Below are 26,503 nucleotides of genomic sequence, written 5' to 3' on the forward strand. Positions count from 1 at the left end.
TTTCTACAACACAAAAATCAGCACAGTTATTTGAAGCAACCTTGCTTTTTTCCCTTTGAGTGTGTTTTAGAAGTACCGATAACAAAAAAGTAGCTGCATCAAGGTTTCAATTTTGATTTTTCCACTGTTTTAAATGTGATTCAGATTTACTTACTCAAATAAGCCTGGGATCCTTCTAATGCATTTCCTCCTAAAGAACTGTTCATGTGTTCATAAAGTTCCTAGTTTAATAAATTAAAAGAGTCATATTAAAAGCATTCAAACACAGATCAACATTAAGCAATAATGTTAAATCCATCTGTTTTATTTGTCTTTTATTTGAAGTATTCCATAACCCACTCAAGGACAATTTACAAAACCAACATTTAAATTGCTGAGAGATATTATGCGGATAGGAATGCCAAAAAAACGAGGGCCTTCTTCAAAAAAATCTGACAGTCTTTTTTTTAATAAGCTCAGGGTATCTAAGCTGCTCAACTCTGTGTGTACTAGAGGCAGGGCAAGACAGAACATCTAACCAATTTTCATGCAGCATTTTGGGATTGTAGACATTACTTTTTTTGAATAATTTACATACATTTTTAAAGTCAAACATGCAATCAACAAATACAAAGAAAAAACTGAATACAGAGTAAAAATAATGATGACTTAATCCACCCCCACCCTCCCATGAAAGTTAATAAAGGAAGAAAATCCCAGAGGTGAAAAAAAAAGAGGAAAGGAAAGAAAGAAAAGGAGGAATTGTTTAAGATTCATCGTCTACCCCATAAGTTCCACATTTTCATGATTTACCTGGATTTCGAGGGGACACTAGTGTAGGTCTCGTGGGTGAGATGGGGCACAATTAAGAATTTGCACCTACATTTTGTAGGTATGGCTGCCATATTTTTAAGAACATGTCATACTTATTTCTGAGGTTCTAGGTAATCTTCTCAAGGGGAACACAACTATGCATTTCCGCATTCCAATGAGTTGTACCTAGATGTGAATCAGACTTCTAATTAACCGTTATACCTTTTCTGGCTACTACCAATGTTATCTTGACAAATATTGTTTGATGTTGGGACAACCTAATTTTAGGTCTTACACCAGCAATATTCATTCCCCAGTAAGGTTCTGTGGAAATCGCATTCCTGTAATTTGCTCAAAAGCGTTTCCTCAGATCTACGCAAAAGGGTCTTAGCATGGAACATGCACAAGTTGAATGCAAAAATGTTCCTATCTCCTCCGCACCTGAAGCACTGACCCAAAATGTCTGATTTTAATTTATTTAATTTTTGCAGTGTGAGATATAACTGGTGCAAAAAATTATATTGCACTAATCTGTATCTCACATTTATTGTATTTATCATTCAGTCCTGACATAAATTGGACCAGCTTTGATCACACCAATACTTATATTTAAGTCTGATTCCCATCTTTGTCTAGACTTATGTATCCCCAGTTTAGGAGTTCTCATTTGAAATAAGAGATACATTGCTGAAGTAAATTTCTTGGTGTTTCCCTTTTGAATCAGAGGTTCCACATCACTACACTTTGATAAAGTCATTGTTGGGCCCAATTTATCTCTTAAGTATGTTCTTAACTGAAAATAGCAGAATATTGTACTGTTAGCAATTCCACACCTATTTTTAAATTGTTCAAATAACATAAGTTGCCCCTGCTCATAACAATCCTCAATGAACCTGATCCCTTTTTGGGACCAGGTATCTAAAATCTTATTTCATCATTGTTAAAAGTACAAGTCTATTCTGAATCAGGGGTGTTTTTGGAGATATTCTCCCTCAAGTCCCTATCTGATCATTTATTTTGCTCCAAATATTAATTATATGTTTTAAGGGGGCGTCTTTCTCACCAGTTATTAATTTTGAGTCCCATTTATATACAAAATCCTCTGCAATCTTCTCTCCCACTTTATGCAATTTTATTTTCACCCATGAAGACTTGCCTTCTCCCTCAAATAAGGAGGAAAGAAATTTAGTCTGGGCAGTCCAATAATAATTTTTTAAGTTTGAGAGTTGTAAAGCTCCCAGGTCATATTTTAATTTTTTCTATGGAGACTCTAGTCACATTACTTTTCCAAATAAATTTTCTGACATGCTTATATAGTTCCTGAAAAAAAACCTGAGGCAATGGTATGGGCAGTGTATGAAAGAGATATTGTACTCTTGAAAATATATTCATTTTTACACAAATGACTCTACAAACTAGCATTATTGACAGAGCCATCCACCTGTTTAAATCTTCTTCAACCTTTTTAAGCAAGGGGAAATAATTCTGTAAATTATTATCTGTTTTAATACCTAAATATCTTATCTATTTAACTGCCATTTAAATTGAGTGTTTCTTTGACATTTACTATAGTCCCCACCCATAAGCAGCATAATTTTGCTTTTGTCCCAATTTATTTTATAACCTGAAACTTTCCCATACTCTTCCAGTTTTGAGTACAATTTTTGTAATGAAGTTACTGGTTCTGTCAAATATATCATCTGCAAATAAATTAATCTTGTATTCCTGCTGGTTAACCCTGAATCCCTTAATGTCTGGACCTTGCCGAAATGCTTTGGCTAATGGTTCTAATGCCAAGATAAAGAAAGCTGGAGATAGCAGACATCCTTGTCTACTAGAACTAGTTAATGGGAATGCTGGAGAAATTTGTCCATTTGTTACAACTTTGGCTTTAGGTTTATAATATAATGCCCTGATGCAATTTATAAAAATTTTCCATAATCCAAATCTTTCCAGCACTTTTAAAAAATCCCATTCCAGTCTATCAAATGCCTTTTCTGCATCCAAGGCCACTACACTCAAATCACTTCTTGTTTGGGCTAAATGAATTATACTAAGCAGCCTGCTTACATTATGAGTAGACTGTCTCTTTTGCACAATTTGATCAATGTTTATTAATTTCAGCAAAAATTTCGCCAGTCTCTTTGCCAAGGCTTTGCCAATGATTTTATAATCTGAATTTAATAATGAAATAGGTCTATAAGATGACAGTTTCAGTGGGTCCCTATCTTTTTTAGGTATCACTAATTATTGCCGTTGAAAATTATTCCAGGAGAGCATATGTCTCATCCACCTGACTAACACCTCCAATAAGGAGAGGTATCAAAACATCCTTAAATTCTTTATAAAATTCAGTGGGGAACCTATCCTCCCCCAGAGACTTGATGACCTGCAATGACCTCAATGCCTCTCCTGAGTAAAGGGGGAATTGAGTCCTTTCTGTTCTTCTAAATCTAAATTTGGAAGCTCCAAATGAGAGGAACTCTTCAATTTTATTAATATCTCTTTGAGATTCTGATTGATATAATATAGAATAAAATTGTCTAAAAGCCTCATTAATTTCTTGTGGTTTATATGAAGCCCTGTTTATATCTGTTTTGACCACATTGTTTGTTCTTGAGACCTGTTCTGCTTTCATCTGCTAAGAAAGGACTTTATGGGCTCTTTCCCCTTGCTCATAGTATTTTTGTTTAGTTCTTAATATTGCTTTTTCTGTTATATGTTTGTAATGTTTTGTACTTGAGCTTTTTATTAATAAGTAATCTATGTTTTTCTTCAGATCCCCTTTGCTGAAGCTCCTTTTCCAAATAAAGTTTCTCCTTTTTTAATTCTTCCACCTTCCTTGCATATTCTTTCTTAATCCTTGAAGTATAACTTATTATCTGTCCTCTTAAATATGTTTTTAGAGCACCCCATACAATAAATTTAACAGTAGTTGAATTACAGTTGGTTTCACACAGCATCTCAATTCATCTCCTTATAAAGTCACTAAAGTCCGATCTTCTCAGCAGCAATGAATTAAAGCACCATTTTTAAACCGCCTTTTGTCTTCCCAGTACTGAAATTGTTAATACCAGAGTTGAATGATCTGATAAAAGTCTCGCTTTATATTCAGCCTCCATGATCCTACCCTGTAGTTCAATTGATGCCAAAAACAAATCTATCCTAGAGCAGGAATCATGTCTATTAGAATAGAAACAATAACCCCTCTCCCTTGGATGAGATCTTCTCCAGGCATCCATACCATTCAATTCCCTCCTTAATACCAAGGTAACTTTCACCATCTTTGTCCTAACAACTGCCCTAGTTGATTTATTTAGAACCGGATCCAGACAAAAATTAAAATCCTGTCCAGCTAAGATGTTTTCATGTGCATCTGTCAATTTGAAAAAAATTTCATTCATAAGTTTCTCATTATCAGTGTTGGGAGCATAAAAGTTTATCAGGGTCCAGGGTTCTGAAGAAATGACAATACCATTACGAACCTGCGGGATCTGTAACTACATCCTGCATTCTAAATGGAAGATTTTTCCATATCAAAATTGCTACTCCTCTTGCTTTTGAGTTAAAAGAAGAAGCTATGACCTGAACAACCCAATCTCTTTTTAAGTTTTGATGTTCTTTTTCAATTAAGTAAGTTTCTTGAAGGAAGGCCAGGTCAGCCCCAATTTTTAAATATGTGTCCTCTCTCTTTTCACCAATCCATTCAAACATTAACATTAAAACATAAATTTTACTGTGTTATTTATCCCTACAGAGGTTCATCAAATCAAGTCCTTTACCCCTCCCCCATGCCCTTGACCCACACCTTCCCCCTCATAGATCGATCAATTCTTATACTCCAGGGCAAAACGCACACTCTCCAACAATCCCAATGGAAAAAAGAAGTAAAGTAGAAATAAAGAAAATAGAAATAAAGAATCTTTTGCAAGCAGGGAGAGAGAAAAACAGACTTTTCTCTGAGGCAGAGTGTGTGTGTGTGTGAGAGAGAGAGAGAGAGAGAGAGAGAGAGAGAGAGAGAGAGAGAGAGAGAGAGAGAGAGAGAGAGAGAGATCAGTTCTGCAGTTTTAAAATCAGCAGCCACAGCTGGGAATGGAACAAGACAATTTGGCAAGCTTGTGGAAAAACCCCATTTGGAAGACGGGCTGTGAGTGCTTAGTTCAGCTTGGTCAAAGCCCTTGTGGTCCATGCAAGAGAAGAGGACTGGCTGCTTAATGTTTCACTTGAAATAAGAGAAACAAAAAGGAACTCTGTGGTGACCTGAAAGAAAGAGGTTATCATAAAGCCTAGACCCAAAAAGGATCATGTATTGCCCATGTGCACCGCTCCAAATCCACAAATTGGAGTTAATAATCAGCTGGAAACCCTGGAAATTTATTCAGTTTGGAAATCACAAGAGATGTGAATGATTTGTGATAGGGCTCCTGATCGAATAGTTCTTTATTCGAGAATTGGTATAGTAAAGGTATATGGAGGATAAAAAAAAATGTTTTTTAGGATCTTTTGACCAATTAAAAGATAAATACAATATACATAACAATACAATTTTTGCATATTATCACCAAGGAAGAAAGTAACAAAGTAGTCTTTTTGTGGTCCGCCTCTCCGCATGAGGCTGGCTTGACCAAATGCCTGCAGGTAAGAGTAGTACTCAAAACTGGAGTTCAGCTCCCATCTATACCACCATACCTTCTCAAGCCAGAGGCTGTGGAAGGAGTGCACCTTTGATCTGCTCACTGATCCACCAGCAGATCCTTGTTCCCTGCTAATCACCCTGCAACACACATCATTTTCCCTGTCCAGAAACCAGTGTACTGAGTGGTGATTGGTACATGACCTCATGGCAATCAATAAGATTGTGCCGCCCATGCATGCGCTGGTTCCAAATCTGGCTAAAATACTTAGCCAGATACCAGCTACAGCTAAAGTCTTCACGGTAGTCGACTTACAAAACTATTTTTTTGCTGAGCAGCTACACCAAGACTCTCAGTTCCTATTCGCCTTTACTTCTGAAGGGTCCCAGACACCCCAGGGCTTTGTTCCCTCTCCAACTATTTTCTCACAAGTTCTAGCCAAACAGTTGAAGGGTCTCCGGCTATTAGGAAATTCCACAGTAATACAATATGTAGATGATCTATTGCTTGCAATCTCAGATCATGCCAGACACCCTGTGCCTGCTCCAGGCTCTACACTCCTGGGGGGTACGTTATATCCCGTCAAAAGCTTACCAAAGGAAAGGAGGCAGTTACGTTTTTAGGGATACAACTTAGCGTGATGGAGAGAGCCCTGGCACCTGATCGGGTGAAGCCCATTATCCAATGCCAATGTCCAAAAAACACCCAAGCAAATGCGAGCATTCCTCGGCCTTGTAAACCTTTGATAACAATGGATTCTTGATGTGGCACTGATGACGAATACCCGACTCCCCTTGCTGCTATTTCACTTAGATGAAGATAAGGAAAAGGCTTTTGATTTTTTTAAGACCGTCCTTGCGCAGGTGCCGGCCATAGGACAACCCCTTTACATCACTATCAAGGAGGATTATGTTTCTTCAGTTCTTACGCAGTACCACAGTGACAGTCATTACCAAATCACCCATTACTTGACCCGTCAGCCTGTTGTGGTTAACACCACCCACAGTATTGCTGCTCTTATGAATAGCGACCAAACCAATATTTGAGTCAGGTACAACTAGGATGCTACAAGGTCTCCTTGCTAAATAATCCTTACCTAGAATTTCATCATTGCAGCACTATAAACCCTGCTTCCTTTCTCAAGGCCCACCGCACCACCTAGAATCACCACCCCACGAATGTGTCCAAGCAAATGAAATGTTGGCGTGTTCTTGTTGAGGGTTCCTTCATGATGGACCCACAGATCAGCCAATGGCTTTCGGGGTTTGCTATAGTTACCTACAAAGGAGAAACATTCAAGGCAGCATGCTTTCAGGTCCCACTTTCTGCACAGCAGGCTGAACATTTTGCACTTATTAGAGCCTGTATTCTAGGTAAAGTTGAAAGATTGACCATCTATGCCTTCAGTACAGCCCTTGACTTTGGCACCCTCTGGCAGCATACAAGCTACCTTACCTCCAATGGAAAGCATATTAAGAATGCTTCCTTTGTCCTTAACTTATTAATGCCCTCCAGCTACACGTGGGAAAGGAGGGGATGATGAGAAAGAGACATGGTGGCACCCAAAAATTCACCAGATACTGAAATGAGCTTCTGAATGCCGGATTTGTCAGAAAGTGAATTCCGGGAAATCAGTACAGACACCCCAGGGGGCTACACCAATGCCATAATATCTCTTTGAGTGTATACAGATTGATTTTATTGAAATGCCAAGTGTACATATTTATAAGTATTGTTTGGTAACTTTAGATTTATTTAGCAGATAGATAGAAGCATTGCCAACTGTTATCAATATAGCTGAGACTACTGTGTTGTTGATGCTAACAGAATTTATTCCCAGGTTTGGGCTACCAGATATTATCAATTTAGGGCCAAGGTTAACAAGGAACTGTATAATCACTTTTGCATTAAACAGCAGCTATATATGCTACTCACCACCTACAAATTGCTGGAATGATTGAAGGAGCAAATGGGACCCTGTAGAATAAACTTACTAAATTAATAACTGAAACAGGACAAAATTGAGTTAAAATGTTACTTTTAGTGTTGATTGAAATGAGAGTAACACCCTCCAGTGTTACAAAGTTATCATCCGCTGAAATACTTTTTGGAAAAACGATGCAGACCTCTTGGGGAGCGAATGTTAAAGTTGATGCTAATCTCAACTTGCATGCATTGAATGAAAAGATCATTTGTTATGTCCAACAATTAACTCATATGCTTTCAGATTTGAACCAACAGGTCAGGAATACCCAGACACCGCTGCTCTGCCCCAGAGATTATGTTCTTATAAGAAATTGGGATCATAAGAAGTTGGGAAATCGCAGAAAGGACTCTTCCAGGTTTTACTCTCCACACTGACAGCGGTGAAGGTGGAAGGAAATCTGAGGTAGACTCACTATTCTGACTGTAAAACGATTGGCGGAGCAGCACCACACCAACCCACGTGATGTAGAGAACAGCTATCTGTTATGGACTAGCATTGCTCATTATGGAACTATAATTTTGCTTATCATAGTATTCCTGCTTCTGCTCCACTCTCTATTGCCTTTTTGTAAAAGCTTTTGTAATACATGGGCATTGTAGTTATCATCCAATGATAAAAAGGCGGGGGGGGGAGAAAGATGAAGTTAACATCCAAAGAATTATTGTATATGACAAGATGCAAGTAGTTGCTAATTGTTAATGAGTTTGGATAAGCTTGTGCTAGCCTGTGATAGACTAAAGTAGCAGTAGAATGCTTTAAGGAAAATTATGTTGCAAAATAGCTATCTGAAAGTTGGAAAGATAACTCCTTTTAATGCAATTAGCTAGAACCTGCCATGTACACTTAAAATAAGGGCTGAATTCCATAAATTCCTTATTGTAGCATCTGCTGATAGTACTGCTTGAATGGAATACCATTCCTGCTGAGGAATGTTGTCTCAGCAAATGAAATACAATTCCAAATATGGAAAACTTTGATTAGTCTGAATTGTATATCAGTCCCTTTTGTATTACAGAGCAAAGCAGTATGAGGAGAATACTGCTTAGTTCTGCCACTCTCGTTCTGGATGAAAGTAATAAATGTTGTTCTGTTTAACTAACATGTTAATTGTATTTTGTTACAAGAGAACTAATTTTAACACATGGTATGACAGAAGTCAGGTCCCCACCATTCCTAGTTCCCTGGAGAATTCCCAAAGTAATAACATTTTATTACTTATATGCAAGAGAAATGTGTAAAAAAGAAAATAATTCTTAAAAATGGATAAACCATTTCAATCTTTAAATTTCGATCGTTGATTCACGAAGTCTGTTGCATGTTGAAGATCCAAAAAATCTCTTTTCACCACCTGGCATTATAATCTTCAGAGTTGTTGGATGGTGCAGCATGAAGTTATATCCTTTCTGCCAAAGGGATCTTTTTACTGGGTTGAATTCCCATCTGTGTTTCAACAATGCTGCATTTATATCTGATAGAACAAAACTTCGCCTTCCTCGGCTTACAACGGTCCTCCTCTTGCCTTTGCTCCCTTCGCCGCTGCACTGAGTATTTTTTCTCTGTCTTGATATCTTAAGCATGTGGATGGAATTTGTCCGATATAGGATGGGGCACAAGAGACCCTCTCAAGCTCAATATGTGTTTCAACATTTTCCTTGCCCAAAACCTTTGGCAACCATTCCTGGACGAATAATATAGGTTCCGCTCCTTCTTTAAGACCAACAATTTTGAAATTACTCCTGCTAAAGTTCTCTAATACGTCCATATTTTATTTCTTTCTTCAGACCATCCATCTATTTCATTCTCTATTTTATCCGTTCTATCATTACATCTTCCTTTTTCTCCTTCACGTCCTTTGCTCATCAGTCAGTCTTCCAATAGATCCTTGTAATTGGATCATAACTGATATTGTTTTTATTTGTGTTTTTCTTTTTTATCCAAAGCCTTCACTACATCTTCAATAGGATACTTAATTCTCCTTTTTCCTCTTTTTTTTTTGCCCTTATCAGTGCTTTAATAGTTTGTTGTTCATCTTTTTCTTCCAAACATGTAATTTTCTTCATTCTCAGAGCTATCATTGTCAGAATCCTCTTCTTCCTCCTCCAGATTGAACTGCTGCTGTTTTCCTTCAATAATGCTAGCAGTGCCGGCAACCTCGGCACCTTCAACCGATTTGCGCATGCGTCTACCTGTGCACGTGCTCCAGCTCGTCCTCAGCAATCTCTGTTTGTTCCAGCAGCAAAGATGCGCTAGCGCTCACTCCAGCGGGCGAACCACTTACACGGGGGCCAGGCCAAGCCTCAGTCCCAGGCTTCCTCCTTCAAGCAGGCCTCTACTCCTGACTGCCGTCTCTGACTCGTTGGGCGTCGGAGGTCATCGCTGCAGGTTTGTTTTTCTTTGGTGACATTCTGGTAAAGTTTAAATGCAAGTTTTCTTCCAAGTTGAATTGTTAAACATTGTTTTTCTTTCTCTTTTTTTATCAGTTCTCCAGGAGAGGTGGGAATCTGCTTCCCGTCCCTACCACATTAAGTGATGTTCCCCCCCCCCACCCCCTCCCGCCAACCCCACTGTGGACATTCTTGAGACACTAAGAGATTCTGATGAACAAGTTTTAAAGAATTGAAGAAATCCAATAGCTGAAAGCAGGTAAGGACTTCCTCTGGACCCAATGAGTAGAAGTAGTTGCCCTTGGAATTCTACAATTCCCTGCAGAAAGACATTCAAGTTGTAGATGACCCCTCCTACTTGGAGTATTTGTACTCCCTGTCTGACCAGAGACAAGGTAGGTTAAAACTTTAAGTGTGGATGGAATTTGATTTTGATATTTTCTGCCCAAAACCTCTCCTGGTCCTACCTATGTGTTGTACTATACAGAAACAGGCATTTAGATAAACACAGGAACAGGCAGGGGATGTAGTCAATAACAATCCTAAATGACTACCTACCAGTGGCTCTGACATGCAATATTATGGAGTGCTTTGAACAGCTGGCCGCAGTCCACACCAACCTAACCATAATTAATATGTCTACCGGTCCAAATGATCCATAGCAGATGGCACCTCCGTGGCTATGCACTCATCCCTGGATACTAAGGACACCAATGTTAGACTAGTGTTCATAGACAACAGCTCTGCCTTTAGTACCATGGTCCCTCATACACTCATTCCCAAATTTCAGGATCTAGGCATCAGCACCCCCTCTGCAACTGGATCCTTGACTACCTGTAAATATTAGTGAGGATGGGGAATAACATCTTCACTGCAATCACAGTCAACACCGGCACACCTCAGGGATGTGTACTTATCCCACTAAATACTCTCTGCACCCACCACTGTAACTGAACACTGTTTCAACTCCATCTTGAAAGTTGTTGACAACTGTTGGCTGGGTATCAAATAGGAATGAGACTGACTACAGGAAAGAGGTTGAAACTCATGGTGCTAAAATAGCAATCTCTCTCTGAATGTCATTAAGACGAAGGAGATGACCATTCTGGCTCAATGAGAGGGGCAGAGTCCACATCCTTATGCACATCGATGATGTTGAAGTCAAAAGAGTCAATAGCTTCATGTTCTTAGAAATAAATGTCTCCAGTGACTTGACCTGGGACAAACACATCAACGTAATGGTCAAGAAAAAACCAACACCCCTACATTCTCAGAAGACTAAAGACATTCAACATGATCCCCCGTCCTTCAACAACCTCTACATGTGCACCATTGGAAGCAAACTTGCTGGATACATCACAGAATGGGATGGGAGCTGCTCTGCTCAAGATCGGTGCAGAAGGTGGTGAATGCTGCTCATCATGCATTTCCTGCTACCTAGGAAAGACAGCCAACTTACTGAAGGGCCCATCATATCCCAGATCCATTGTCTATTCCCCCCCCCATTTGGGGAGAAGGCCTGAGAGTGCAAAAGCACACACCAACAGGCTGAAAGACTGTTTCTTCCCTGCAGCCATCAGGCTTCTGAATGACTCTACAACCGTACGATGGTGGCACCCTTGCTTAGTGGAAATTTATCTTTTCATTGTAATGCTATACTCTGCAATTTAACTCTGAACACAGCTCTATGAATATTAGAGATACCCTGTTAGTCTGCTTCTTCAATTACCCTTCTCATTGTACAAGGCATTTTGTGACAAATAAATGTAAACTTAGATGCAGACCACCTGCAAGCAGATAGGATTAGTTCAAAATAGCACTGCAGATGACAGAGAGATGAAGGGGCTTTTCCTGTGCTCAACTGTTCAATGTTTTTTGATAATTTTATCATCTCCCTTATGTATGAAATCAAATACAAGGATACAAAATGGCACTATTGCAATCCAGATAACTGAAAAAGTGGACCAAGGAATGGCAAATCGAATTTGACAGAGGTGTATGAGGTGTTGTAATACAAAATTAGATAAAAATGTTGTCTAATAGAAGGGTGCAGAGAGGCTTAACGACACAGCAATTAGGTGAAGGATTTGGCCATCTGGTCCTTTAAGCCTGCTCTACCATATATCAACATCATGACTGATCAAGCTGCAGGCCATTTTCCTCCACTATTTATATTCCTTGATTCACCCAACATCTAGACATTTATTCATTTCTGTTTTTAATAGAATGAATGTCTGAGCTTCCACTGCCCACTGGGGTAAAACATTCAAACTCTTTCTCAAAAAATCAAGAACCACTGATAGATACTACAGCATTTCAGCACCTCTGTCACCTATGTGAAAGGAACTTTCAAGTCCAAATTGTTTGAATCAGCCACTTTTGTGCACACAGCAACATTAAAGATTAGATGTTATGCTCTTCCTCGAGAATGAGTGATGAACAACAACAAAGAATGCACACTGCTCCATATGGTTGAGTAAAGAGTCCATTGTGAGGAACAGAAATCAAGGTATGCCAGCAGAGAAACAACTACCAAGGGGATTAATTAAGGCTTTTGTTTTAAGAGCTAATGCATAAGCTAATGTGAGGTGAGGAGGAGCAGGAAGCAATTTCAGAGTTGAAGACCTGGGAATGCGCAATAGTTCATCAATAATTTGGAAATGATTAAGAGACTAGAATTAGAAGTCTTGGAAGAGATAAAGGGCTATTGGAGCTTAAGGAGGGTTGAGATTGTGGTGATAATTGAAAACAATAGTGAGAACTAAAACCAAATTGCTGTTTAAATGGGGGCCATAAGACAGCAGAAAAAAAATGCTTTAGCGAAAATTACGTGAATTTGGACCTGAGGATTCAGCAACAAATGTCTCAGGTTGACAGAAGGTAGAATAACAGGCAGGCCAGAGCAGCATTGGAGAATAATGACATGGATGGGGGATTCAAAATCAGATGAGCTGGGGCAAAAGAGGTGATATTATGAGGACGGTGATGAAGCAGATAGAAGGAGAACAATTCATCCTGTGAAATTACACGATCAGGAGAGGAATAGAGTCAGCTGTTAGAAAACAGATCTGACAAGCTAAGACAATGACTTTGGTCTTCTAAATATCCTTCATGTTTCTGGTATTGATCACTAATAATGAATATACATGATGAATGAAGAACAATAATAATCTCTAAAGTGATAATACTATTCAACCGAAGTTGTTTATGAAGGACATATTCCATATTCTCAAACATTTCTATTAAAACAAAAAAAAATACATTTCTTACCTTCAATATAGATATTTGTGAAAAATCTTTTTCCTCAAAGTAAGCATGTGTGATGAGTTGTAATTTTGCTTGAAGCAACCCGTAAAGCGGCTGTTAAAAAAAAATTGCTGGAGTATCAATTAATTCAAAAATATAATACAGCAATGTCATGATCCTTCAGCCCAGAGTGCCTTTGCCAGTCATCAAGTATTTGTTTCCAATTATCCTATTTACCACCACTTGAACCATAGACTTCCATGTCTTGTCAAATCAAAACTCTGTCTCCACCACAACTAAATCGTCACTAAATTCACATCCTCTAGTTTTGGAGAGGTCTATCAAGGAGAAACGTTTCTTCCGATCTACTTTTTTTTAATGCCTTCCATAATTTTATGTATGACCATCAGATCCTCCCCTCACTGTTGGTGCACTCTCAGAAAAGCAAAGACACCTTCCAGTTCTTCACTTCGTAATCAAAACGCTCCATTTCAGGCAACAATCTGGTAAATTTCCTCTATATCCTTTTCATTGCCAACAGTCTATAGCGTGACCATCAAATTTCTAGCATTTCCATTTATGTGATAAAGAATAATTTATGATTCAGCATTATAATGATGTTCTAAAGTCAGTAGATCATAAAATCATCAACAATAATTCATAGAAATGCAGGCAGCAATTCTATGTGAGTAATTTCTACCAGGTGTCTGTACTAAAGAAAGTGTGTGTGTGTGTGTGTGTGTGTGTAATATATTAAAAAATATATATATTTATTTTGTGTGTGTGTGTAAATACCCCACCACACATAATATATAAATAATAAATTATATATTATTCATATTACACACACACACGTACTGTACATAATCTTTTATCCAAAATTCTGAAAACCGAACATTTTTTCCATGGATGTTGTCTGCATACCAAAGCTCACATTTGGTGCCAATATGACCCAATGCTCAACTCATGCTTGAATATTCCATGTTGGTCCATGTCGTTAATTAGTGGAACACTAGGGAATCCTTACCTTATAGGAGAAACAGAGTTCAGCGCCTCTGATTCGCCGTATATGGATGTCTGATTAGTCATAGACAGCCCAACACTCTACATTCCCCTCCCACCCACCCGGTCCAGCGCTGTGCAAGCACCTCCTCATCCAGCGTCTGAATCAGGAGCTTGGAGTGGTAGGTTGGGGTGGGTAACTGCAGTCGGGAGTTCAGGGACATTGGGGGTTGAGATGGGTGGACGTCTGGGGTGAGGATCTGCAGCCAGAAGCTTGGTTCAGTGGGCTGCCGGGGCATTGGGAGCTCCAGTGGGTAGACAGCAGGGGTGAGGGGCCTCCATCAGGATGTCGGGAGCTCAGATGGCCGCCATCGCCCCCTGTCCAGTGCCGCTGCAAATCCCCCCCCCCCCCCCTACAGTCTAGAAACCCTTCTAGTTGGAGTGTGTCTTTGTTTTGCATAAATCTGAAATCAGCACAATTCTATTATCCTAAAAATTCCAAAGTTTCTGGTCCCAAGGGTTTTGAGAAAAGATTCTGTACCCGTTTACACACACACACACACACACACACACACACACACACACACACACACACACACACACACACACACACACACACACACACACACACACACACACACACACAATATAAATTTGTGTGTACCGGTACATTGGCCTTTGTTAGATTGCCACATTCTAAAAACAACAAATTCACATCAGAGAATTAAACAAGCTCAGGCCCGAAACATTTGTTACCTTTTATTTCCTATGGATGCTACCTGACCTGCTGAGTTTCTCCAGCATATTTGTGCATTATAAATTTCGAATATAAACCCCAAAACGAATCTGAACCCTTTAGTAAAAATAATATAGAATTGTGGAAATTACTTTATAAAGGGGAAAAAAGCTAGAGGAGGGGCCCAGAGATGATGGAGAAAATGATAAAAGGTGAGAGGTTGACAGACCTAGTTTTGCCTTGATAAAGGGTCAGTCTCCAAACAGTGACTGACCATTTTGCAAAAAGCTAAGAAAAAAGCTACTCTAATACTTAACCGTTCACTTTGCAGAACACCTGTGTTTAGTTTATTAAAAATATTCAGACACAAGGCCATTTCGGACGATGAGTCCATGCCACCCAATTAACCTACACCCCTAGTACGTTTTGAACGGTGGGAGAAAACTGGAACTCCCCCGGGGAAATCCCATGAAGATATAGGGAGAACATACAAACTCCTTACAGACAACACAAGATTCGAACCCCAATCCTTGGCGCTGTAAAGCTATTGCACTAATCGCCTCGCCAACCATGCCATTCCGGAGATTTGTTCTTGTTCAAACTTAACTCAAAATAAAATTAAGATTTTATTTTTTATATATACACATACACACACATATATACACACACTTTATTAAAGAAACTGTACAAAAAAAATGAATTACCAGCTTGCTAAGCACACAGACACTCTTTTGAACAGTTTCTCGAGTGACATCTGCTTGACGAACCTTCAGAGTCTGAAATTAAACAAAATTTGTTAAAATTACAGTTTTACAGAAACATGGACTAATTGCCATGGCTTGATAAAGAGGATAAAATATGCAAATGATAACCATGGCAATGGAAGAAAACTATCTGCATTCATAACTGTTAAAAGTTTGAATATTGATTTACTAATAATTTTTCCATAAGTTCCAAAACAGCATACAATAGGGTCCAGAAAGGCAATCATAGAATCACAGAAGTTTCACAGCATAGCTGGCAATAATTAAGAGTCAGAGGGGAAGCATTTTTGGACCAGTGATCCTGGTACTATTAGTTTTAGTAGTTAGTGCCATACTACCACAGCACCAGTGACCTGGTTTTGTATCTGGCAAAGTCTGTAAGGAGTTTGTGCGTTCTCCCATGTCTGCACGAGTTTCGTCCAGGTGCTCTGGTTTTCTCCCACCCTCCAAAACTGTAAAAGGTGGTATGTTAATTGGTGTATTTGGGCGGCACTGGCTTATGGGCCAGGAGAGCATTACTGTGTTGTATCTCTAAAAAATTAAGAGCGTTTTGTAAAAAGACAGGATTCGTTCTCCAGTTCAAGTTAAATTTGGGATAAGGCATGAACTCTCAAAAGATGACTGGGAGCGGTCATTTGTCGGAAAAAGGATTTTCAAACTCAGATGAAAAGAGTTCAGGGTTATTGTAAGAGTGCAGAAAAATAGTAAGTACAGAAATAGGTAAAGAAAAGGAAACAGTGGAATTAGATGGGAGTAGGGTTACCTAAAATTAGAAAAGCAGTTGGATAAATCTCCTGAGGCCTGATCAACTGTATTCTAGGACATGTCAGAAGATGGAAATTAAAATATATGGGCTCTGGCAGAGATGTCTGCATCAGTTTTAACCACTTTAGACATCTTTATATGGGGTACTGAAAGGTGGCTAGTATTGTGCCTTTATAGTTACCATACAAATCATTGAAGTTAAATTCTCTGTAAAGAAAACACACCTTGGCATCAATCTGACGGTAGCAGGAAACACCATAGACCGTTTTTTGGCCTCCACTCCTTGGGGGCAAATGAAAATAAATTGTATCTGAAGGAGAGAGAAACACAACGATCACAGAACAGGACAGCATAGAAATATGCTCACTAAGTTTGCATTGAACATGATTCCAATCTAACTCATTCCATCTCCCTTGACTGTTCATGTATCTGTTTATGTACCTCTTCAAATTTGTCATTATATCTGATTCTACAACTGCCCCAGAGGCATGACCCTAGCATCCATCATCCTTTCCATATAAAAAAAACTTAGAGACATGGAGTTCTACAGCACAGAACAGACCACACCAGTCCCATGGGCAGCATGGTTGATGTACAGTGCCAGCGATCGGGACTGGACCTGGGTTCGAATCCAGCACTCTCTGTTAGGGGTTTGTACATTCTCTACGTGTCTGTGTGGGTTTTCTCCGGGGTCTTTGGTTTTCTCCCACCCTTCAATGTACTGGAAGGTGGATTAATGGGATGTAAATTTGACGGCATAGCCTCGCAGGGCAAAATTGGCCTGTTAATTGCCTACTTTCATCCCATATTCCTCCAAATCTTTACTTTCCATGCAAGGGTCAAATGTCTTTTGAAAGTTACAATTGTCTGTGCTCCAGCACTTCCTCTGGCTGCTCTTTCCATATACCCTCTAACTTCTGAGTGAAGAATTTGTCTGTCAGATACCTTTTCAATCTTTCTCTTCCCACCTTAAATCTATGCCCTCTAGTTTTCAATTCCATTACCCTGGGAAAAGGCAATGACGATTTACTTTATCTGTGGCATTCGTGATTTGACAAAGGTCTCTTTAAGGTCCTCTCTTAGACTCCTACATTCCAGTCTATTCAGCCTCTCCTGAGAATTCAAGTCTGCCAGTTCTTGAATCATTCTGCATCTTTCCAGCTTAATGCTATCTTTCCAATAGATGGGTAACCAGATCAGCACACGATACTGCAAATGCAATCTCATCAACATTTTGTATAGCTTTAACATTATGTCACAACTCCTGTACTCAGTGCCATGGCCGATGAAGGCAAGCGTGATAAATGCCTTCTTTATCAACCTGTCTACTTGCATCGCCATTTTCCCTTGCTCTGTAAATCATCTTCAAACATTCTTCCTAACACTAAGCTGATCCCATCTGGTATTTGACATTTACAAAATGAGGGAAAGATTCTGCTCATCTATCCTACCTCTGCCCCTTTATAATTTTATATTCTATCTATAATTACATAAACTTGTTTCTCCTCAGTCTACAATACTCCATCGAGAACAATCGAAGTTGGTCCAACCTCTCTTTGAAGCTAATGCACTCTATCTCTGGCAACATCCTGGTGACACTGCTAAAAGCAGGGAGCAACTGTTTGCTGCACTTTGAACCATCCATGAATTATTGAGCCGCTGTGAACCTGATTTGCCAGTTTGACCACTGTCATTCTATACAAAGTGAACAGAGGAAAGTTTAGAGATAAGATTTTTTTTAAGAGTTGTGGGTGCCTGAAATGCCTTGCCAGGAGTGATGGTGGAGGCTGGAATAAGAGGGGCCCTTATGAGATTCTTAGACAGCCGCATGGATGAAATAAAAAGAGGGTTATGGTAGGGTGGATTTTGTGAATTTATATATAGATTGGCACAACATCATGGGATTTAGTTTTCTATGATCAACAGTGTCACTTTGTTTTTGTGAATTTTTAAATGAAAAATATCACTGGACTGTGCCAGCTTTTTGTGATGCCTGAATTGCACACAAAATAAGTTTTTCACTGTATCTTGAAAATGAGCAAGGAACCTACATAAAATCTAAACCGAAAGCCTCCACAACCAGAATTACATAAACTACTTGAAATTTGATCTAATAAATGTTTTACACAAATGCAACATGACTTGGCAACGTTTATACTCAATACTCTGACTGATGATAGGAAGCATGCCTTTACAACCTGATCCACTTTCTGGGAGTATTGGACACGCCCACCTTGCCACCTGATCCACTTTCCTGATTACTGTTGTGCGTGTGCATCCAGCGTAGTCATGTTCACAGATTAGTCATGTGTGCATAAGGTAGTCACGCGCAGGCACGGAGGACCGTCGCATGTTCATGTGAAATACAGTCGTGCATGCATGTGGAGCCCAGATGCGTGTGGACGTGGAGCCCAGTCGTGCGTGGACGTGGAGCCCAGTCGTGCGTGGACGTGGAGCCCAGTCGTGCGTGGACGTGGAGCCCAGTCGTGCGTGGACGTGGAGCCCAGTCGTGTGTGGACGTGGAGCTCAGTCGTGCGTGGATGTGGAGTTCAATCCTGTGTGTACACAGAGCAGTCGTATGTACATGGAGTACCAAGGGGACAGAGTATGCACGTCACCTTGGTTTGAGAATGATCTTGGAGAGGATGCTGAGGCCAAGGTCATGTAGTGTGGACATTATCATTTTGGTACTATTGTGTTAAAAGTGGAGCTATAGTCAATGAATAGATTGATGTTAGTGTCCTCATTGTCTTAAGTGTTGTAAGGCTGAGTGTAGTGCTTGGGAGATAGCATCTGCTGTGGACTTGTAAACTGGAGTTCGTCGAAGGTCGGCTGGAGTCAATATGAGCTATGACCATCCTGTCGATGCACTTCATGAAGGTGGATGTCAGATCCATTGGCCGACAGTCACTGAGGCCCATCACTCCATTTTTCTTCATAACTGGGGTAACAATGGCCTTCTTGAAGCAGGTGGTTACTTCGGCACATTCGTCTCTCTCTTTCCCTACCCCTCTGTCTCCCTTCCTCCAGTTCCCCACCCCATTCCTTTCCTTTTCCTATCAGAGATATCCTTCTTAGTCCATTGCCCTCTTCCCCCATCACTTCTCAACATCTTTTCTTCTACCCTCCCACCTGCATCCTCTTACCTGTTTTTCCACATTATGATAAAAGGGCTCAGGCCTGAAACTTTGATGCCTTTTACTTTCTGTTGAGTTTCTCCAGCATTTTAGTGTATTACATTATCTCCTGTAAACCTGATCTTACTTCTCATAGGAACATGATGACCCTGAATTCTTAACAACAACAAACAGCCACACACAATCTATGTTCTCCAGTTATTGCCCAATATTGTTGTAGTCTTCCGTCCTCCGTGCCTGCGCATGACTACCTTATGCACACTTGACTACTCTGTGAACATGACTACGCTGCATGCACACGCACAACAAGGCAAGGTGGGCGTGTCCAATACTCCCAGAAAGTGGATCAGGTTGTAAAGGCATGCTTCCTATCATCAGTCAGAGTATTGAGTATAAATACTACAAATTAGTATTTTCATCAACCGACCAATCATATCCTTATCCATTAATATCATTACTTTCCTAGAACCACTTTAAAACAAAAAGCTCTCCTGGACACACCTCAAAATCCCAACCTTTTGAGCTTTTAACACTAAAATAATCCTGGTTAATATTTAGAAAACTGATATCTTCCAGTAACATTCCAACAAAATTTTATTCCTAATCATATGGGGTTACATCAGGAGTCTCTTGGATATTCTGTCTCAATACTGTTGTGCTTTCATCATAGAGTCATACAGTGTGTATTTCACTTTTTTTTGAGAATTATATAAGACAATGTATAATTGATATGTGACTCATATTCTGTATTGCATTATATAAAAGCTATATAATTAATATCTAAACAATATATACATGTGATAGTTCTCTCGATCAAATTAATAAAAATGTTTATAAAGAGTCATACAGTGTGAAAACAGACCCTTTTGTCCAACTTGCCCACCCCAACCAAAATGTCCCATCCACACTAGTCCCGCCAGCCTCTTTCCCTCAAATTTCATTCTATCCATGAATCCATTCAATATTTTCTTCAACAATGCAATAGTACCTGCCACAACCACCTCCTCTAGCAGCCCATTCCATACACCTCGGTGTAAAAAAAAGTTACCCCTCCACTTGCTGTTAAATCTCTTTCCCTCTTACATTAAACCTATGTCCTGTGGTTACCAATTCCCCAACTCTGGGCTAAAGACTCTATTCACACTATCTATTCCTCTCATGATTTTGTACACCTCTGAGATCACCCTCATCCTCCAAATAATAAAGCCCATGCCTGCTTAATCTCTCCCTAAAACTCAGAACATCCTTCCCTCCACCCTGCTGAGTCCTGGCAACATCCTCGTAAATCAACGTTACACCCTCTCCAGCTTGACATCTTATCTATAGCATGGGTGACCAAAATTGAATACAATACTCCCAATAGGACCTCGCCAACTGCAAAATTACCTGCCAACTTCGATACGCAATACACTGACTGATGAATAGTCTTCGACTAACAGTGCAATATTTTCTCTCCTTTAACTCCCTGGAGTTTCGCCTGAAAATATTATCCTCTGGGATACTGAGTTGCCAGTTCTGCTCATTCTTCAACTATAACCTCAGTATGGGAACAATATTGTGACACTCATGTTAATTAGAAATAATTTTAAAATTTAGCTAAACTTTGAATTCCCATGATGTTCACTTGCTTATTTATTCTCCCTGCTGGACTTACTAACTTTTTCTCTTCCAGATTACCCTACCTCTCTACTTTTAATCTTTCCCTGCAAAAGATCACAGTCACCATCTGCTTCAATATGGCCACCATCATACCAGCACTGATACAAAGCTCAATAACGGGCCTAAATTACTATCGACCAGTGGCTTTGACATCCACCGTCATGAAGATCTTTGAGATGCTGGTTGTGGCTGACATCAACTCCAGCCCCCCTGTCAGCCTTGGGCCATTTCAATTTGCCGACTGGCCATTGGTCAAACTAACAAGAAAAAATGGTTTAGTGATGCTGTGGAAAGACCACAGCCAAGAAACTAGGATAAATCTCAATGCCTTTTCCAAAAAAGTAGTCAATGAAGCACCAATAGGATCCAGCTTCAGTTTATCATTAAATATCAGCAAGGCAATAGTGTTTGGGTCTCTCCCCTGTCTGACCATGATCTCAGGAGTACAAACTGATGTTAACAATAACTGTAGTTGGTATAAATATGAAGAGATTCTTTAACTCACCCTCCTGATAGTTGTGTGCTCCATCTGGTAGGGCAAGAAATGGAAGGTATTTCCATTCCTCAGGCAGGCTGTGACCATCATGTCCTTCTTCTGGAATCAATGGTGGATATGAAAATTCAACCTGCAGTGTTCAAGAATGGAAATTACAATAGGGCAGCAAGAATTAGTAAACAGTTTTTTAATAAAAATTAGCAGAGTATTTGTATTGCATGGCATCAGACCAAAGGTCAATACAGAAAATCATTAAAATGACAGGAAGGATACAGGAGCATCAAAATCAGGACTGCCAGGCTGGGAAATAATATCTTCTTGCAAGCAATGAGGTTGAATAATATCCTGTAACCTTGAGTCTCTCTAAATAAAACAAGTAAATATTCCTATTTGCTGAATGAGTATGTGTGATTATTATGTGCTGCGTATTATGTTTCTACTGTGGTCCTGCGAAACATCGTTTTATCTTGTTGTTCGTGTACATCAGATGATAGTAAATTTGAACTTGATGATGCTGATTGAAAGCTTCCCTATCAATAAAGCTAAGAGCAAAATTCCTCAGCATGGAAGGTATTGATGCTTTGTATATTGTCACAAAAGCCTCTCACTAGCTTACAGAATTATCTAGATCCCATCAAAGCAAGAAACTTACTGAACACAGTTGTCACTTCTTGGTTATTTGTAGTTGATTGGGCCTACTTTGAAAAAACTTCCCACACCCCTCACCTCAACTTGTTCTTCTACCGGAGGAGTCACGTGATGGAATAGTGGCCGGTAGAAGAATACCAGCCCTCTCCAGAAAAGAAGGAAAAAAGAAAAAGCAAAGCCCCAGACACACAAACCACAACAAATAAAAAATAAAGATGTGGAGGAAATGGCACCAAAGAAAGAAAAGCCAAAAACGGGAAGAAAAGAAGAAGGAAAGACGCCGGGAGAGAAAGGTGAAGGCCTTACTTGTACGAAGAAGCAGGGACCTGCCGTGGAAAGAGGAGCCCACTCCCTGAGGTCAGTGGAAGCCCCGCAGGGTCACGACCCACCGAACGCAGGACTACAAAGATGGCTCACAGAGCCAAACAGAGATGCGCGATGCACACAACAAAGACAACACTGACGGGAGGGGGGACCAGTGGAACTCCACAGCTTGAACAGCTGAGAAAGACCTGACAGCAGGGCTCCCAGCGGGAAAATACAGAAAGTAACGGGAACGGGAGGGAGGAGAATAGAAAAAGGAAATCAGAGACAGAGCAGATGACCAGCCCAGAAGAAGAGGACCAACATCAAGACACCATGAAGAAAAATACCCAGCAAACTGAGACAAACAGCCCAACAGGAAGGTCAGGGGAGACACAGATATGGGGAAGAGAGGTAGAGGACACAGGCCCCGGAGTGGACACAGTGGAAGAGGAGGGAGAGCATCAAGCTCTGCACAGAGAAATAGAAGATGAAGGGAATGGATTAAAAAAAATTTCAAGATTATATGGAAGCGAGAATTTAGTGAAATAAAAAGAAGAATAAAAAGTATAGAAGAAAAAGTGAGTAGATTAGAGCTGGTCATGACAGAAATAGGGAAAGAGTAGACAAGGTGGAAGAACGAGAAACAGCCGTAGAAATGGAAGTGGACGACTTAAAAAGAAAATTGAAAGAAACTGATAAAAAAGTTAAAGAAACAAAGGAGTTGTTACCTCAGAAGATGGATATAATGGAAAACTATAATAGGAGAAACAATATAAAGATAGTGGGCCTTAAGGAAGATGAAGAAGGCAAAGATATGAAAGAATTTATAAAAGAATGGATCCCCAGGGTCCTGGGAATGCCAGAAATACAGGAAGGAATGGAAATAGAAAGGGCACACAGAACATTAGCCCCAAAACCACAGCCACAACAAAAACCAAGATCCATTCTAGTAAAATTCCTGAGATATACAACAAGAGAAAATATATTGGAGAAGGCAATGAAAAAAATGAGAGAAGACAAAAAGTCACTGGAATACAAAGGTCAAAATTTTTTTTTCCCACCCAGACATAAGTTTTGAGCTCCTGAAGAAGAGGAAGGAGTTTAATGCAGCAAAATCGATCCTATGGAAGAAAGGCTATAAATTTATGTTAAGATATCCAGCGGTGGCTTAAAATAGTTATCCCGGGGCAGCAAAGCAGACTGCACTCGGATCCAGAGAAAGCACGAGAATTTGCAGAACGCCTCCAAAACAGAAAGAGAGATGAAGAGATGTAACAAGAACAAGAATGATGACAAACTTCATATAAAGAAGAAAAATAATATATAAGTAAGAACTAAGAAGGGGAAGAATAGGGAAGAAAGGAAGTAAGGGGGGAATTAAGAGGGTGAGCTTTGTTATATGTGAAGATAAAAGTATTTTTCTGGAGGGGGTTGGGTGGGAGAGAATAACAGTCACTACGAAATCAGTTGACGCTGCGAGCGGGTTAACAATCCAAATGGAGAGGGGAGTAGTGGTTACACCGCAAGGGACAAGGGGCAACTCAGAGACGGGGGCGACTTTTGGGGTTAAGGGAATTTTAGATGTGGGAATAGTGGAAATATTTTATGTTTTAGAAGTGTTGTCTTACAGTGCGTTCAAAAAAAGAAAACAGAAATGGATAAGGAGGAAAGGTGGTGATGAGGAAGCGGAAATGAGAGGTAAACAAAGTATGAAATGGCCATGTTGAACTATATGACTATAAATATTAATGGAATACATTACCAAATCAAAAGGAAGAGGCTGTTAAATTTACAGAAGAAAGAAAAAATTGATATAGCATTCGTGCAGGAAACACATCTAACACAAGAAATTAAGGAGAGATTGGGTAGGACACATAACGGCAGCATCATATAATTCAAAAGCCAGAGGAGTAGCTATATTAATCAATAAAAATGTACCAATCAAAATAGAGGAGGAAATAATAGATCCAGCAGGGAGGTATGTAATGATAAAGTGTCAGATATATTCAGAATCTTGGAATTTGCTCAATGTATATGCTCCTAATGAAGAGGATCAAAAATGTATGCAAGATATCTTTTTGAAGATTGCAGATACGCAGGGGAATATACTGATAGGAGGGGACTTTAACCTTAATTTGGACTCAAAGATGGATAAAAGACTAGCAGAAAGAACAAAGTAACCAAATTTATGGTTAAATCGATGCAGGAAATGCAACTTTTGGATATATGGAGGAGACAACACCCAAAGGAGAAGGAATACTCATATTATTCAGGTAGACGTAAAACATACTCAAGGATAGACCTGTTCCTGTTGTCAGCCCACATCCAAGGGAGAGTTAGAAAAACAGAATATAAAGCTAGATTGTTATCGGATCACTCACCCCTGTTATTAGCAATAGAGCCGGAAGACATCCCACCGAGAACATATAGATGGAGATTAAACTCTATGCTACTTAAAAGACAGGATTTTAGAGAATTCATTGAGCGACAAATTAAAATATACTTTGAAATAAATAGGGAATCAATGAAAGATAAATTTATACTATGGGATGCAATGAAAGCATTTATCAGAAGGCAGATAATAAGTTATGTAACTAAGATGAAGAAGGACTACAATCGGGAAATAGAACAACTGGAAAGGGAAATAGCAAGTACAGAAAAAGACTTAGCAACAAGGGAAGATACAACAAAAAGAGAATTGGCTGACAAAAAAATAAAATATGAAATATTACAAACATACAAGGTGGAGAAAAACATAAGACAAAACAGAAGTATTATGAGCTAGGAGAAAAAAATGCACAAAATACTAGCTTGGCAGCTTAAGACAGAACAAACTAAAAGAATGGTATTGGCATCAAAGAAAAAGGACAAACAAATTACATATAACCCAATGGAGATCAATGAAAATTTCAAGGAATTCTACGAGCAATTATATCGAACTGAGAACGAAGGGAAAGAAGACAAAATAGATGAGTTTCTAGCTAAAATTGAACTACCAAAATTGCAAGAAGAGGAGCAAAACAAATTATAAAATCATTTGAAATAGAGTAAATACAGGATATATTAAAAAATCCCCGAACAATAAAACGTCAGGAGAGGACGGACTCCCAATAGAATTCTACAAAACATTTAAAGACTTATTAATTCCTCCTCTCCAGGAAGTAATGAACCAGATTGAAGAAACACAAAACATGCCAGATTCATGCAAAACAGCAATAATTATAGTAATACCAAAGACGGGGAAAGATCCACTAACAACAGCAATGTATAGACCAATATCTCTACTCAACACAGATTATAAGATAATAGCTAAACTATTAGCAAACAGATTGGCCGACTGTGTACCAAAACTAGTAAAACTCAATCAAACTGGATTTATTAAGAAAAGATGAACAACGGACAATATCTGTAAGTTCATTAACTTAATCCATGCAGTACAAGGAAATAAGATGCCAACAGTGGTGGTTGCCTTAGAAGCAGAGAAAGCCTTTGAGGAGAGTGGAATTATTTATTTAAAGTACTCTAGAGGTTCAACCTACCAGAGAAATATATTAATTGGATTAAAGCATTATATAAGGGACCATTGGTGAAGGTATCAGTAAATGGATATATATCAAACCAATTTAAATTAAGCAGGTCAACTAGGCAGGGATGTCCACTATCTCCCTCACTGTTCGCGTTAGCTATAGAACCATTGGCAGATCTGATAAGAACAGAAAATAAAATAAGAGGGATAAAAATAAAAGAAAAGGAATATAAAATCAGTCTATTTGCAGATGACATCATAGTATACTTAACAGAACCAGAATTCTTTGGCTTGGCTTCGCGGACGAAGATTTATGGAGGGGGTAAAAAGTCCACGTCAGCTGCAGGCTCGTTTGTGGCTGACAAGTCCGATGCGGGACAGGCAGACACGATTGCAGCGGTTGCAAGGGAAAATTGGTTGG

At 39.4% G+C, this 26,503-nt stretch overlaps 1 protein-coding gene across 4 annotated transcripts in view; it reads right to left on the reverse strand.

Annotated features, from left to right (window-relative positions):
* Positions 1-26,503, reverse strand: part of avl9 (AVL9 homolog (S. cerevisiase)) — a 129,520-nt gene that overhangs the window by 64,336 nt on the left and 38,681 nt on the right. For all 4 annotated transcript variants that reach the window (XM_069921079.1, XM_069921076.1, XM_069921080.1 and 1 more), the window contains 5 exons: positions 21,612-21,732; positions 16,535-16,620; positions 15,486-15,557; positions 13,068-13,157; positions 155-221 (listed from right to left, as the gene is read on the reverse strand). In XM_069921079.1, the coding sequence (XP_069777180.1) occupies positions 155-221; positions 13,068-13,157; positions 15,486-15,557; positions 16,535-16,620; positions 21,612-21,732 (436 nt within the window). The remainder of the gene's footprint in view (positions 1-154; positions 222-13,067; positions 13,158-15,485; positions 15,558-16,534; positions 16,621-21,611; positions 21,733-26,503) is intronic.

The sequence above is a fragment of the Narcine bancroftii genome, chromosome 2 (assembly GCF_036971445.1).
Source record: "Narcine bancroftii isolate sNarBan1 chromosome 2, sNarBan1.hap1, whole genome shotgun sequence".
NCBI lineage: Eukaryota > Metazoa > Chordata > Chondrichthyes > Torpediniformes > Narcinidae > Narcine > Narcine bancroftii.